Source organism: Hippopotamus amphibius, chromosome 12, assembly GCF_030028045.1.
Source record: "Hippopotamus amphibius kiboko isolate mHipAmp2 chromosome 12, mHipAmp2.hap2, whole genome shotgun sequence".
NCBI lineage: Eukaryota > Metazoa > Chordata > Mammalia > Artiodactyla > Hippopotamidae > Hippopotamus > Hippopotamus amphibius.
Window position 1 is genome coordinate 82,042,785 of NC_080197.1, and position 13,069 is coordinate 82,055,853.

The 13,069-nt window shown below is 35.1% G+C and overlaps 2 protein-coding genes across 2 annotated transcripts; one reads left to right on the forward strand and one right to left on the reverse strand.

The window, feature by feature from the left end:
• The first annotated feature begins 4,079 nt into the window (after nucleotides 1–4,079).
• Nucleotides 4,080–5,018, forward strand: LOC130833050 (olfactory receptor 6C70). The gene has a single exon (XM_057702235.1). The coding sequence runs from the start codon at nucleotides 4,080–4,082 to the stop codon at nucleotides 5,016–5,018; it is 939 nt and encodes a 312-aa protein (XP_057558218.1).
• A 6,670-nt stretch (nucleotides 5,019–11,688) lies between these two features.
• LOC130833049 (olfactory receptor 6C2) lies at nucleotides 11,689–12,854 on the reverse strand. The gene is made up of 2 exons (XM_057702234.1): nucleotides 11,935–12,854; nucleotides 11,689–11,710 (listed from the first exon to the last, which is right to left on the reverse strand). The coding sequence occupies exons 1-2, from the start codon at nucleotides 12,852–12,854 to the stop codon at nucleotides 11,689–11,691; spliced, it is 942 nt and encodes a 313-aa protein (XP_057558217.1).
• Between the last annotated feature and the right edge of the window lie 215 nt (nucleotides 12,855–13,069).

Below are 13,069 nucleotides of genomic sequence, written 5' to 3' on the forward strand. Positions count from 1 at the left end.
ATGGTTTGGGTATAGGTACACATCCTTAAATCACTGAAGAAAATATTCATTCCCAGATAGTAGTATTATGCAGAAGTCCAAAGTTTTTCTTGGTATTGAACAGAGTTGTTTTTTAAAAAATAAGTAGTAGTAATATTTGTTGTAGGTACCCATATGCTGTTCTCCTAGTGACATATTCACATATTGTAAAAAAAAAAATAACCTCAAAAAGAATTATCTTGGTATCTTGACACATATGTATTACATATATGATCCAAAATAATTTGCTGGTTTGCAGGGTTTATGTGATTGTTTTGAAAAGAGTTTTTCTTAATGTGACAACTCTAATGACATTTTATATCAGCATGCTTGAAGCAATAAGCTAATTTTTATAAATTTATTTATTTAATTTATTTATTGGCTGCGTTGGGTCTTTGTTGCTGCACATGGACTTTCTCTAGTTGCTGCGAGTGGGGGCTACCCTTCATTGTGGTGCGTGGGCTCCTCCTTGTAGTGGCTTTTCTTGTTGCGGAGCATGGGCCCTAGGCATGTGGGCTTCAATAGTTGCAGAACACGAACTCAATAGTTGTGGCTCACAGGCTCTAGAGCCCAGGTTCAGTAGTTATGGCACACAGGCTTAATTGCTCTGTGGCATGTGGAATCTTCCCAGAGCAGGGCTCGAACCCTTGTCCCCTGCATTGGCAGGTGGATTCTTAACCACTGTGCCACCTAAGAAGTCCAAATAGTAAAAGGCAAAGGCCAAGTAATGTTTTGTATGCTCTTTTGAGCATTTTTTCATTTTTCCTATTTCTCCTCAGAGACACTATCCCCTTAGGTTTCTTGTAGAGAAGCATTCACTCCTTTTAAATAATTTGAAACTAGCAGATATTTCCAAATTTTCAAGCTAGCTAATCATTCAGGTTTGAGAATCTTTATGAATGTTTGTGAGGTGGAATTAGTTGGACACATATCATTTCAATTTTCTAGTATTAAAAAGAGGAGTTTATTAGAAATCTTTATTATTTAAGACCTAGATACTATCATATATTTAAATATATATGGTAGTGAAGAAAATTACATTATTAAAGTGGTCACATTTTAGGTCTCTGGAATTAACCTGAGAGATTATTTTATATTAATTTCCAACCTACAAAATTAAATATTATTTTTCAATAAGTATGTTTGCCTTTTATTATGGTTGATCCTTGTTCATGTAGTCTAGAGAAGCACAAACATATACCAACATATTCTACTGATGGTAAGTAAAATAGTGATTACTTTTCTTTCAAAAATTTAAGAATAATTATAGCTACCATGTAAATTACATACAAATAAATAACAGCAATTTAAAGGTGATATTACTCTTTGAATTAAACATTATTTATTCCTCCTTTTCTATTTTATGAATTTGTAAATGCAAGAGCATGAAGTTTGAGATGTGCATTTGCACCTGCATTTCCAGTACTTAGTGGTTTAAACCAGACACTGCACTGTGGAGTTGTGGAGGAATGATGATTATTCTACTGCTCTCTAGATAAAGAGAACCTCTGCAACTCTACAAGTCAATCAAATATAGCAAGGTCAGAAGATATTTTTCCTGGAGAATTGACTTCACATGTTTTAATCCACTTTTAAAAATAGAAAAAATTGCTCCTTGGGGAGTGCTAATTCTGATCAACACCTTGAAATATGACAGTTTATCACTGAAAATTATTGATTGTCAAATCTGCACTGGTTGCAGAATTAATGTCTACTTCTTGGTGTTGAATTTACTCTAATCCCAACAATGAACCCACAAGAATGTTCAATGTATTTTTCAGAAAAGGTAGAATTTAGGGAAGAGACATGTTAACAAAAGGAACAAGGTCAAATGAAGATGAGATCAAGGAAGGTTTAGATTCGTCTATGGTTCTGTAAGATCTACCATTTTCATCAAAAGCCTGGCTAACTCACTGGAAAATTAGCATAGGATGAGAAGAAATATGCTAAGAAATATGAAATGAAAAACAATGATTTGCTAAAGTGGTAAAATTGTTATTCTAAATAATGTGGGGTTTGTGAATTCCTATGTGCTAAATCATGTAGAACTATGTATTCAATAAGAAAAAGAAAAAAAGCTTCAGAACAGGCAAAGATACTGATTGGCAAAATAGTTAATGAGAAGCAAATTTTTTTTATTTAAAAGGAAGAAAACCTTCTCTATACTATATACGATGTCTTTTTTTCTTTCTCTCTGCTTATGTTCTAAGTTTATTTGGAAATAGTCTACCTATTTCACAAATGGTTACCTTAGGATAAGAGGAAAATTAAGTGCATCACTGGATATATTTTAGCTGAAAACATGGTTATAAAATGCATAACCAATTAGTAATCTGAATTCACTAATTTTTTTGCTTTTATAAAATAAAATTAGAGAATTAAAAAATAGAGAATTAAAAATATGTTTTATTGAATGATTTCCTTTGGTAGGATGATATTAAGAATAACATTTTTCATGAAAAACATAATGCACTATAATTTAATATCTGCCTGAAAAGGTACTTTATTTTTAATTACTGTTATTTTTGTATATATTTGCAGAAATCATACCTGCATGTGCCATATGTAGGTATTTGTAGAAATGGGATCAATTTGTATAAACCTTTTTGTGATTTTGTCTCTAAAGTACATTTGGAATACTTTAATGAGAATATATACATTTATCTATGTCCTCACTTCAAAATGTAACTATCTGAATGAATAAAATTGCCTATTTTGAAATATTTAGATTGTTTTCTATTTTTCACTCCAACTATGCCATGACATATAACTTATATCTAATATGGAGGTTGAATTGCTTTTTCAGAAAGGTAAATTTTCCATTATATATTCTGAATGTTTTTTCCTCTTTAGAAATTTGTTTTTTCCGTTCACATTTACTGAACTATCCTATTGTTGTGATAGTTTCAATTTATTATCTTGTGTAGTCTTTAAAAATTCATTCTTAAACAATAAAAGTCCTGTTCAGACTTTATTCTTAAGAGTGGATTGTCCTTTGGTTCGGTAGCCATTAATGGATTCTTCTACCTCAGATCAGTAGCTGGGTTGTATGTGCATCAGCACAGTTTTAAGTCCAGTTTCTAACTGCTTAGAGGCTCCCATCCTTGCTTCACTTCTGCTCTGTTAGTCACACTGTTTTCATCATTGGCCATCTGAGATTCTGAAAACCTACAATTATAAACACAATTGTCTCATCCAGATCATCACACACTTCCTTAGATTAATAGTGACTGATTAGGTGTATAAGTGCTTACTTGGGACATGAGGACATAAACAATGTGACAAGAAAACAGTGGTGTTTCCCTATCACAGAGCTGCAAGTGGTGAGTAGTGTTAGACTCTGGATATCTGTAACTGGGTGGAGATTGTAATGGCATTTTCTGTGTTTTCTCTTTTATTCTTATGGTCACCATTATATGTAGCAAAATGTTGAAGTCCTAAATAGATTATTAGTGTTTTGTAAATGTGGTTATATCTGCTTTATATTCAATTTAAATTTTTCCTAGATTCAACTAGTGTTAATTTTGTTGTGGTATCACACACTTACACTCTGTTTTTCTGCTCTTGTCATTTCCTTTGTCTTTCAGTAGTTCATCGAGAAGTTGCAAGAGGCTATAATGGGGCTCTAATAAAATTTAATATGAAATCTAAAGTTTCAGAATTTAACTGTAGGTCTTAATTCATTACACTGGCGTAATTTTATTTTGATGAAGTTAATAATTAAAAATGAATGAATGATTTTCAAATCCTGAATCAAGGATTTAGCTAATTGATTTAACAATGGACAAATTTGGAAACAGTTATAATTGACTGGAAGTTTGTAAATAAGGCCGAAAAAAATCAACTGTGTGGATTTTGCAGGTCAATTTCCAAAACTGAGTTGACTTCTGTAATAGTTTTTGCAGCACAGTTCTAGATTGTATTTTCAACCTCATGTAAATAGGTATGTTTGTGCACATGAATCCTTTAATATATCATATCTTGGGTATAAAACTACTCATGTAGTTTCTTATTTTTGTACCTCTTTATGTCTAGAACTTGTTTGAAATCACAAAAGAGAAATGAAGAACCGTACAAGGCACGTAGAGTTTATCCTTCTGGGACTGACGGATAATTCTCAGTTACAGATTGTAATTTTTTTGTTTCTGCTTCTAAATTACATGTTGAGCGTGATTGGAAACTTAACCATCATTGCCCTCACTCTATTGGATTCCCATCTCAAAACCCCAATGTATTTCTTCCTCCGTAATTTCTCTTTCCTGGAAATTTCATTCACAAGTGCTTGCATCCCCAGATTTCTAATCACCACTGTAACCAGGGAAAAGGCCATTTCTTATAATGGTTGTATATCTCAGTTATTTTTTTACATATTCTTGGGGGTTACAGAATTTTTCCTTCTGGCGGCTATGTCCTATGACCGCTATGTTGCTATCTGCAAACCTTTACATTATACATCTGTCATAAGCAGCAAAATTTGTCATCAGCTGGTATTCAGTTCTTGGGCAACTGGATTCCTGGTCATTTTCCCTCCACTGATTTTGGGTCTCCACCTGGATTTCTGTGCTTCCAATGTCATCGATCATTTCATATGCGATATTTCTCCTATCCTGCAGCTTTCTTGCTCAGACACACATTTACTAGAAATGATTGCATTTGTATTAGCTATGATGACCCTTATTGTCACATTGCTATTGGTAGTTCTTTCTTACTCTTACATCATCAAGAGGATTGTAAAACTCCCTTCAGCTCAGCAAAAGAAAAAAGCCTTTTCTACCTGCTCTTCTCACATAATTGTTGTATCCATCACTTATGGTAGTTGTATATTCATCTACATAAAGCCATCAGCAAGTGAAAGAATCACTTTAAGCAAAGGAGTAGCTGTGCTCAATACTTCAGTTGCCCCTTTGTTGAACCCATTCATTTATACCCTGAGGAACCAGCAAGTTAAACAAGCCTTCAGAGATGTGTTTAGAAAGATATTTTCTGCTTCAGACAAGTAATACTGTTTATTGAAATAGCATGAAAACATAAAAGGGACATTGAACAAAAACTATTTGGACTCTTCTAGTTTAAGAAATGATCTCTAATATTTAATTTATTAGATCACTTCAGCTTACCTGAGCTTAGAAACTCTTTCCATTCTATATATTCTGAATTAAACTTTCTGTTCTTCTAAATGAAATCTTTCTATGTTAGAAATATAAAAAATTGCAAAATTTATTTTCTCTAATAGCATGTTAGAATAAAATGAATGAAGAGGTTTGATTGTATTATAGAATATAAATTTTTGGAGAGCTATATTTGTTAGATAATTTAAATGAATATACCATGTTGTATTTAAAAGCTGTATCTTTATTAAAATTCTTACATTGAATTTTGTCATTATTAAATATGTTTAAGATGCTCCAAGAAACCTTATTCTTTAAAAGAGTAATGAAGAGAATTATTTTGTAAAGTGATTTTTTTAAACATCAATTGTCAATGTAGTAAAAAAGAATGTTCCTTTTTTAAAAACTGAAGTACAGTTGATTTATAATGTGTTAGTTTCATGTGTACAGCAAAGTGATTAAATTATATATTCTTTTTCAAATTCTTTTTCCTTATAGCTTATCACAAAATATTGAGTATAGTTCCCTGTGCTATACAGTAGGTCTTTGTTAGTTATCTATTTTATATGTAGTAGTGTGCATGTGTTAATCCCAAACTCTTAATTTATCCCTCCCTCCCTTTCTTCTTTGGTAGCTGTACATTTTTCTTTGTCTGTGAGTCTATTTCTGTTTTGTAAGTTTCCTTCTATCATTTAAAAAAAATTCTACATATAAATGATATCTTTTGTTATTCGTCTTTCTGTGTCTGGTTTATTTCACTTAGTATGATCATCTCTAGGTGATCCATGTTGCTGTAAATGGCATTATTTCATTCTTTTTTTTGTGGCTGAGTAATATTCCATTGCGTATATATATATGTATATATGTGTATATATATATACACGTGTGTGTGTGTGTGTGTGTGTGTGTATGCCACATCTTCTTTATCTGTTGATGGATATTTAGGTTGCTTCCATGTCTTGGCTATTGTAAACGGTGCTGCAGTGAACATTGTAGTGCATGTATCTTTTCAAATTATAATTTTTTACGGCTTCCTAGGTGGTGCAGTGGTTAAGAATCTGCCTGCCAATGCAGAGGTCACGGGTTCGATCCCAGCTCCAGGAAGATCCCACATGCCACGGAGCAACTAAGCCCCTGTGCCAAAAAAAAAAAAAAAAAAAAATTCTAACTGTTTAATGCAAATTATAATTTTCTCTGGATATATGCCCAGGAATGGGATTGCAGGATCATATGGTAACATAAACTTTCAGTTTTTTAAGAACCTTCATATTGTTCTTCATAGTGGTTGTACCAATTTACATTTACACCAACAGTGTAGGAGGGTTCCTTTTTCTCCAGATCCTTTTTGACATTTATTATTTGTATACTTTTTGATGATGGCCATTCTGACCAGTGTGATATGATACGTCATTGTAGTTTTGATTTGCATTTATCTAATAATTAGTGATGCTGACCATCTTTTCCTTGCCTATTGGTCATCTGTATGTCTTGTTTGTAGAAGTGTCTGTTTAGATCTAATGCCGTAATAATGGCTACTCTGTGCACCGAGGCCAAACAGAAATACGGAGACAGAGATTTTGGAGGAAGAGAGAGATGGCTTTATTTTTTCTGCCAGGCAGAAGGGAAGACACAGCAGGCTAGCGCCTCAAGAGCTGTGCGCCCCACTTCTCAGGAGTCGGGAAAGATTTTATATGTGGGGCTCTCAGTCCAGGTAAATGATAAGTGTCCAGGTGGTGAGGATCTTGCATTCTTTTCTTCTGCAAATTCATGGCCAAAGCTGGCATCAGGCAGTGCAGCAACCAGGACTGGTGTCCCTGAAGTTATCGGCCCATGACCTTTCTGAAATGAAGAGTGCTACAAAGGAGTGTGGGGTGGTGGGGGGCGGAGAAATGCCAGGTGCAAGGTGTAATTCATATGGAGTCAGAGAGTAATCAGCTTTGTGAAGGACAAATCTAGCTACAAGTGTTTGTTAGTTGTAAGCTAAAGAATAACCGAGATTGTTTAACTCTTTCAGGCCAGGTTATCTTTCTCCCTTAGCCTGTTTGAAGTTCTGTTTTCCTTGCTCTCAAGAGGAAAAAGAACAATTACTTCTATTTGCATTGCAACAGATCTTCTGCCTAATTTTTGATTGGGTTGTTTGTTTTTTTGATATTGTGCTATATGAGCCATTTGTATATTTTGGAGATTAATCCCTTGTTGGTCTCATCATTTGCAAGTATATTCTCTTATTTTGTAAGTTGTCTTTTCCTTTTGTTTATGGTTTCCTTTGCCATGCAAGAGCTTTTAAGCTTAATTAGGTCCCATTAATTTATTTTTGTTTTTATTTCCATTACTCTGGGAGACAGATTGGAAAAGATATTCCTGCTTTTATGTCAAAGAGTGTTCTGCCTATGTTTTCTTCTCAGAGTTTTATAGTATCTACTTTTACATGTAGGTCTTTAATCCATTTTGATTTTATTTTTTTGTGTAGTGTTAGGAATCTTTTACGGTAATTTCATTCTTTTACATGCAGCTGTCCATTTTTTCCAGAACTACTTATTGAAGAAACAGTTGTTTTTCCATCGTATATTTTTGCCTCCTTTGTTGTAGATTAATGTCTATAGGTGTGTTGGTTAATGCCATATTTCCTTACTTGCATTCTTTAAATGTTTTCACAAAGGTGGCATCAGTTTTTTTTTACTTCCACACCAAATTCAGTTTTTTTCTTTCAGTCAAAATCTGGATCAATCCATGGGACTGAACTGCATGTGGAAACAATATATAGAACTTGGCATAAAATGCAGTATTAAACTTCTTGAGTATATTGAATATTTTTTAAAGTGATAGAAGCTTATCAGAAAGACACAGTGCCAACTTAAAGGGGTTCCAGTTGAACACATCTGGAACAAATTGAGAATCATATGGTAAATAAAGCAGTGCTTTATAACTCAGAGAAGGAAGATAAAAATATAAATTTTTTACTGATGTAAAAGTGAATAAATACATAAAGGAGAACAAAACAAACTTTTTCTTACAGTCAAGCATGAACTAACAAGCATAGATGGAGTTAAGGAGATAGAAACTCTCAATAGATGTGAAAAGTAGTAGGTAAATGCTTGATGAGGAACAGGATGTATATATATCAAATTATTACTTACCTTTAAAATGAAAATAATCAGTGGCAAGACCTGATTACTTAGTAATCAAAATTAACTTTACAACTAAATTAATGGCTAAATATATAGTTAAGTTAATAGAAACAAAATAAAAAATATATTTCATTAAAACTATATGAGGTAATGTAAAACAGAGGTATATAAAACTCATGGGATAGATTAAAATGATGGTAAGACAGGAGACATAAAGCAAAGAAATAAATAGCATGTCAGTAACATGGTAGAATAGGAGTTTTCAGTGTACATCTACTCACAGGAAAACATAAATTTGAACAACTGTTATGAGATACCTTCATAAAAGCTAAGGGTTCCATTTGAGAGATTAACAGCACTGGGTAGCACACAAAAATAAGATGCATGGAAGAGGGTAAAAAGGACAATCTCATATTATCAGTCACCCTTCCCCAAGCCCAGGCGGCATAATATGGAGAGACAAATCCTCCCCCTCCCCATGGGGGAAAGAGAAAGAAATGAGCAACAACTTCACTGTGGACCCCAGCATCAGGGTCACCCAGCCACCTCCTGTGCCAGGACCATGGGCCAATGCTCTAGACCAGCACCTGTCCCAATGCCACCAGCGCATGTGGCCCCAAGATCCAGACTTCCCCGTGTGTTCCCATTCTCCAGGAACTTCCCCCACAGACTCAGGCTCAGGGTCCACCCCCATTTACCCAGGCTCCAGGAGCAATGCCAAAGTCTAAGACCAAGCCTGCCCCCAGGGACACAGGTGCCAGACCACCCTACTGGACCCAACACCAGGATGGCCCCCACAGACTCAGGAGCAGGTCTGTCCCCATGAACTCAGGCACCAGGACCTACACAGCACCCAGCCATCCCCTGCAGACTCAGGCTCATGCCCATCCCACACCAGATCAGCCCTCGGGGACCCAGGTCCCAGGCTTGCCATAGTGAATTCAGATGTCAGACCTGCCCTAGTGGACCCAGGCTCCAGGCCCACCCATGCAGACCCAGGCACCAGGTCAACCCTGGTGGACCTAGGCATCAGACCCACTTGAGAACTCCAGCACCAAGCTCACCCATGGAACATACCAGATGGCAAGCTCAGAACCTCTGGGAGGTCTGACTGGTGATGGGCTCTCCCTACAAAGCCAGTCTATAAAGCCTGGAAGAAGTGCCCGCTTCTTCAAATGTACACAGAAGGCCATAGGGATCACAAATAATTAGGGAAACATAAGGCCACGAAAGGAAGAAAATAAATGCTAGTAAACAACCCTTAAAAATGGAGTTGCTGGGACTTCCTAGGTGGCACAGTGGTTAAGAATCCACCTGCCAATGCGGGGGACATGATTTCGATCCCTGCTCTAGGAAGATCCCACATGCCACAGAGCAACTAAGCCTATGCACCACAACTATTGAGCCTGCGCTCTGGAGCCCGTGAACCACAACTGTTGAGCCCATGTGCCACAACTACTGAAACCCACACACCCGGATTCCATGCTCTGCAACAAGAGAAGCCACTGCAATGAGGAGCCTGTGCACCACAATGAAGAGCAGCCCCCGCTTGCTGCAACTAGAGAAAGCCCACACGCAGCAATGAAGACCCAATGCAGCCAATAAATAAGTAAATAAATATATTAAAAAAAATGGAGCTGCTCAGTATTAGTAGTTTTCTTTAGTACAAGCTCAATCCTGCCACCACTGCATTTCTTGCACCTCTACTTTAAAAGAATGCTATGTTTCAAGCCTGAGTGAAATTTCAGTGCTTCAGATATTAATTACTAATTATCATTGATTTGCATTTATTGGTGTATATGACACAAAAGTCCGCATGTTAAGAAAGAAGATTGGAACAATGCTATTTGGCCAGTTTGGCTCCTACTCCTATAGCTTCTCAATTTTACATACTAATGTCCTGAACTTTTTCTTATTTCAACTTATAGATTTTATTGTATATTATTTAAATTAAGTAATTAAAATTATTTGTCTCTTTCGCATATATATCTAATACAATAATTATATTCATTATTTATTAATTTAACCACACATTTCTAAATGTCACATAATTACTGTGGTTTCAATAATGACTCTTTAGAGTCTCTTGTGCAGATTTGTTTATTCAGGTCTTTCTTATATTGACTTCATTACCTAAGAGCTCTCTTTTGTGTGCTCCATAAGGTCATGTTGATTACTAATATGTTTCAAAGTTGTAAGAAGGTGATAACTACAATTTTATCTCATGTTCCTTCTTATCAAAACATAAAATCCTAAATACGTTATTACAATAGGACAGATTATGCTATATAAAATCTATTACATAAATTCTGAAATGTTTAGATAACTTAATTTCATGTCAATAAAGCAATTTAACAGATAAGCAGACACACTGATAACCTGACAGTATATTTTGTTTTTATTTCCATTAATAATAATGTTTGAAGAGTTTGATGGTAGTTTAAAAAAGGCAGTTATTTTTGGAATTATGCTGATAGAAATAATCTAAAAGAATCTTTATTAGTTATTTCAAAGCCTACTTTTAAAATTAAAAATAAATAGTCCCTGAGTTTTTTATTTAACATCAGACACAATGTTTTCAAATTTTTTAAAAAATTAATTCTTTGTTCTTTTTATTTGTTAGCTAGTAGAAGTAATTATTCACTTTCGAAGATAATAATGAAAAAGGTGGAGGCATTATCAGTGGCGGTTTCCTTCCTTCCTTCCTTCCTTCCTTCCCTCCTTCCTTTTTTTTTTATTGACAAACACACTGTTATTTGCTTCAAACTCTAAGTTATTAAATTTAGCAATATTTTCTTCCATGGTTTCCCTGATTGTAATTCCAATATTTACACCCTTTTGTAGTTCCTTATTTTTTCCTATTTCTGTTGGTTTGGATATCTTTGATATCTTTTTAAATCATTCAGTTGGCCTTGTGTTGATATCAATAGTTGTCTTATTTCATGAGCATTGAAAATTTGATGTTCCAATTTACTCATACATCTGTTCTAATTTTGTAACTCATATAAGTGATGTTATGTTTAAATTTGTTTTAAATTAAATGTATGCCTTTTAAGTGAAGTTCTCTCATGAATATAAGCAAAATAGCTGATACATCTTATCAGTGATTGTGAAGATGTTTCCATTTTTAAAATTCGGATCATTCCTAAACTCCTGTTGATATGTTTCCTCTTTGTTGTTTCATTATTTTAATTAGCCTAGAAAACGTATTGGGCTAAATTTATTTTTAATACTTATGTGCTGTTGTTTTCTATTTTATTTGATTCATAGATTTATGGTATTAATTTTGATAACTTTGTTTTAAAGGAAGAAACTAGTATTATTACTACATAATGTATCTTCTATATAATTTATATACTTTTAAATATTATTATGTTCCTACTTCCCCTAGATCTTTGAAGAAAAGACTAGGTCAGAAGTTGAGACAAGTTTAATTACTTGGAAGTATATTTTATAGTTTTACAGTGAGGGAAAACACCATGTATGAGTTTGGTTTGAAAGAAGGAGTTTGATTAAAGCGAGATTAGGATACAGTATTAAATGTCTTTGAAAAGGTTAATATGACTAAATTATAGGTACAAAGCAATGAAATAAGTTAGAAGCTGTAGTTAAATATTTAGAGGACTTTCTTCTTTCATTTTACCCTGATTGATGAAAACTTTGATTTCTTTGAGAGAAATGTAATCCTCTTTATGGAGTTATGGAAAGCTTGTTTCACTTGCTTATTCCTCAGGGTGTAAATGAAGGGGTTCAACAAAGGTGCCACAGAAGTGGTGAGCACTGAAACGCCTTTATTTATGGCCACCTCTTCTTTTGCTGACGGCTTGACATAGACGAAAATACAGCTTCCATAGGTGATGGAAACTACAATCATGTGGGATGAGCAGGTAGAAAAGGCCTTTTTTCTTTGTTGGACTGAGGGGAATCTCAGAATTGTCCTGATGATGTATGTGTAGGACAGAAATACACACACGAGGGTGATAATGAGTGCACATACAGCCACGAGGATAACCATTTGTTCTATTACCCACGTATCCGAGCATGAGATCTTTAGGAGGAGACCTGCATCGCAGCTAAAATGATCAATGGCATTGGAGTCACAGAACTCCAGCTGGAGGCCCAAGCTAAGGGGTGGGACAATGGTCATCAACCCAGAGACCCAGCAGCAGAGGACGAGGATGGTGCAGACTCTGCTGCTCATGATGGTCGTGTAATGAAGGGGTCTACAGATGGCCACGTAGCGGTCATAGGACATGGCAGCCAGGAGGAAAAACTCTGTGGCTCCAAAGAGAATAACAAAAAATATCTGACTTGCACAAGCACCGTAGGTGATGGTATTGTCCCCGGTTGATATACTGTACAGGAACCTAGGAATACAGACAGTGGTAAATGAGACTTCCAAGAAGGAAAAATTTCTGAGGAAGAAGTACATAAGCGTTTTAAGATGGGAGTCCACCAATGTGAGGGTGATGATAGTCAAGTTCCCTGTTACACTCAACATGTAGGTGAGAAATAAAAAGATGAAGAGCAGGATTTGCAGCTGTGGGTCATCTGTCAGTCCCAGCAGGATAAAGGTTGTTATGGCCGTGTGGTTTTTCATCACTGAGCTTTAAAATCTGTCCAATTGGCATGTGAAAATCAAAGAGACTTCATGAGGAGATCGATATTTGACTTCTGTAGCAAAACACTGTGCAGATACAGCCAATAAAACCAGTCTACGTTTATTTTATCCTTTCACACTATAATCCATATTGTCACTTTTCCAATAGTCTTGAATCTCCATGTAGTGGATTATTCCTTCAGGATTTTTATTAT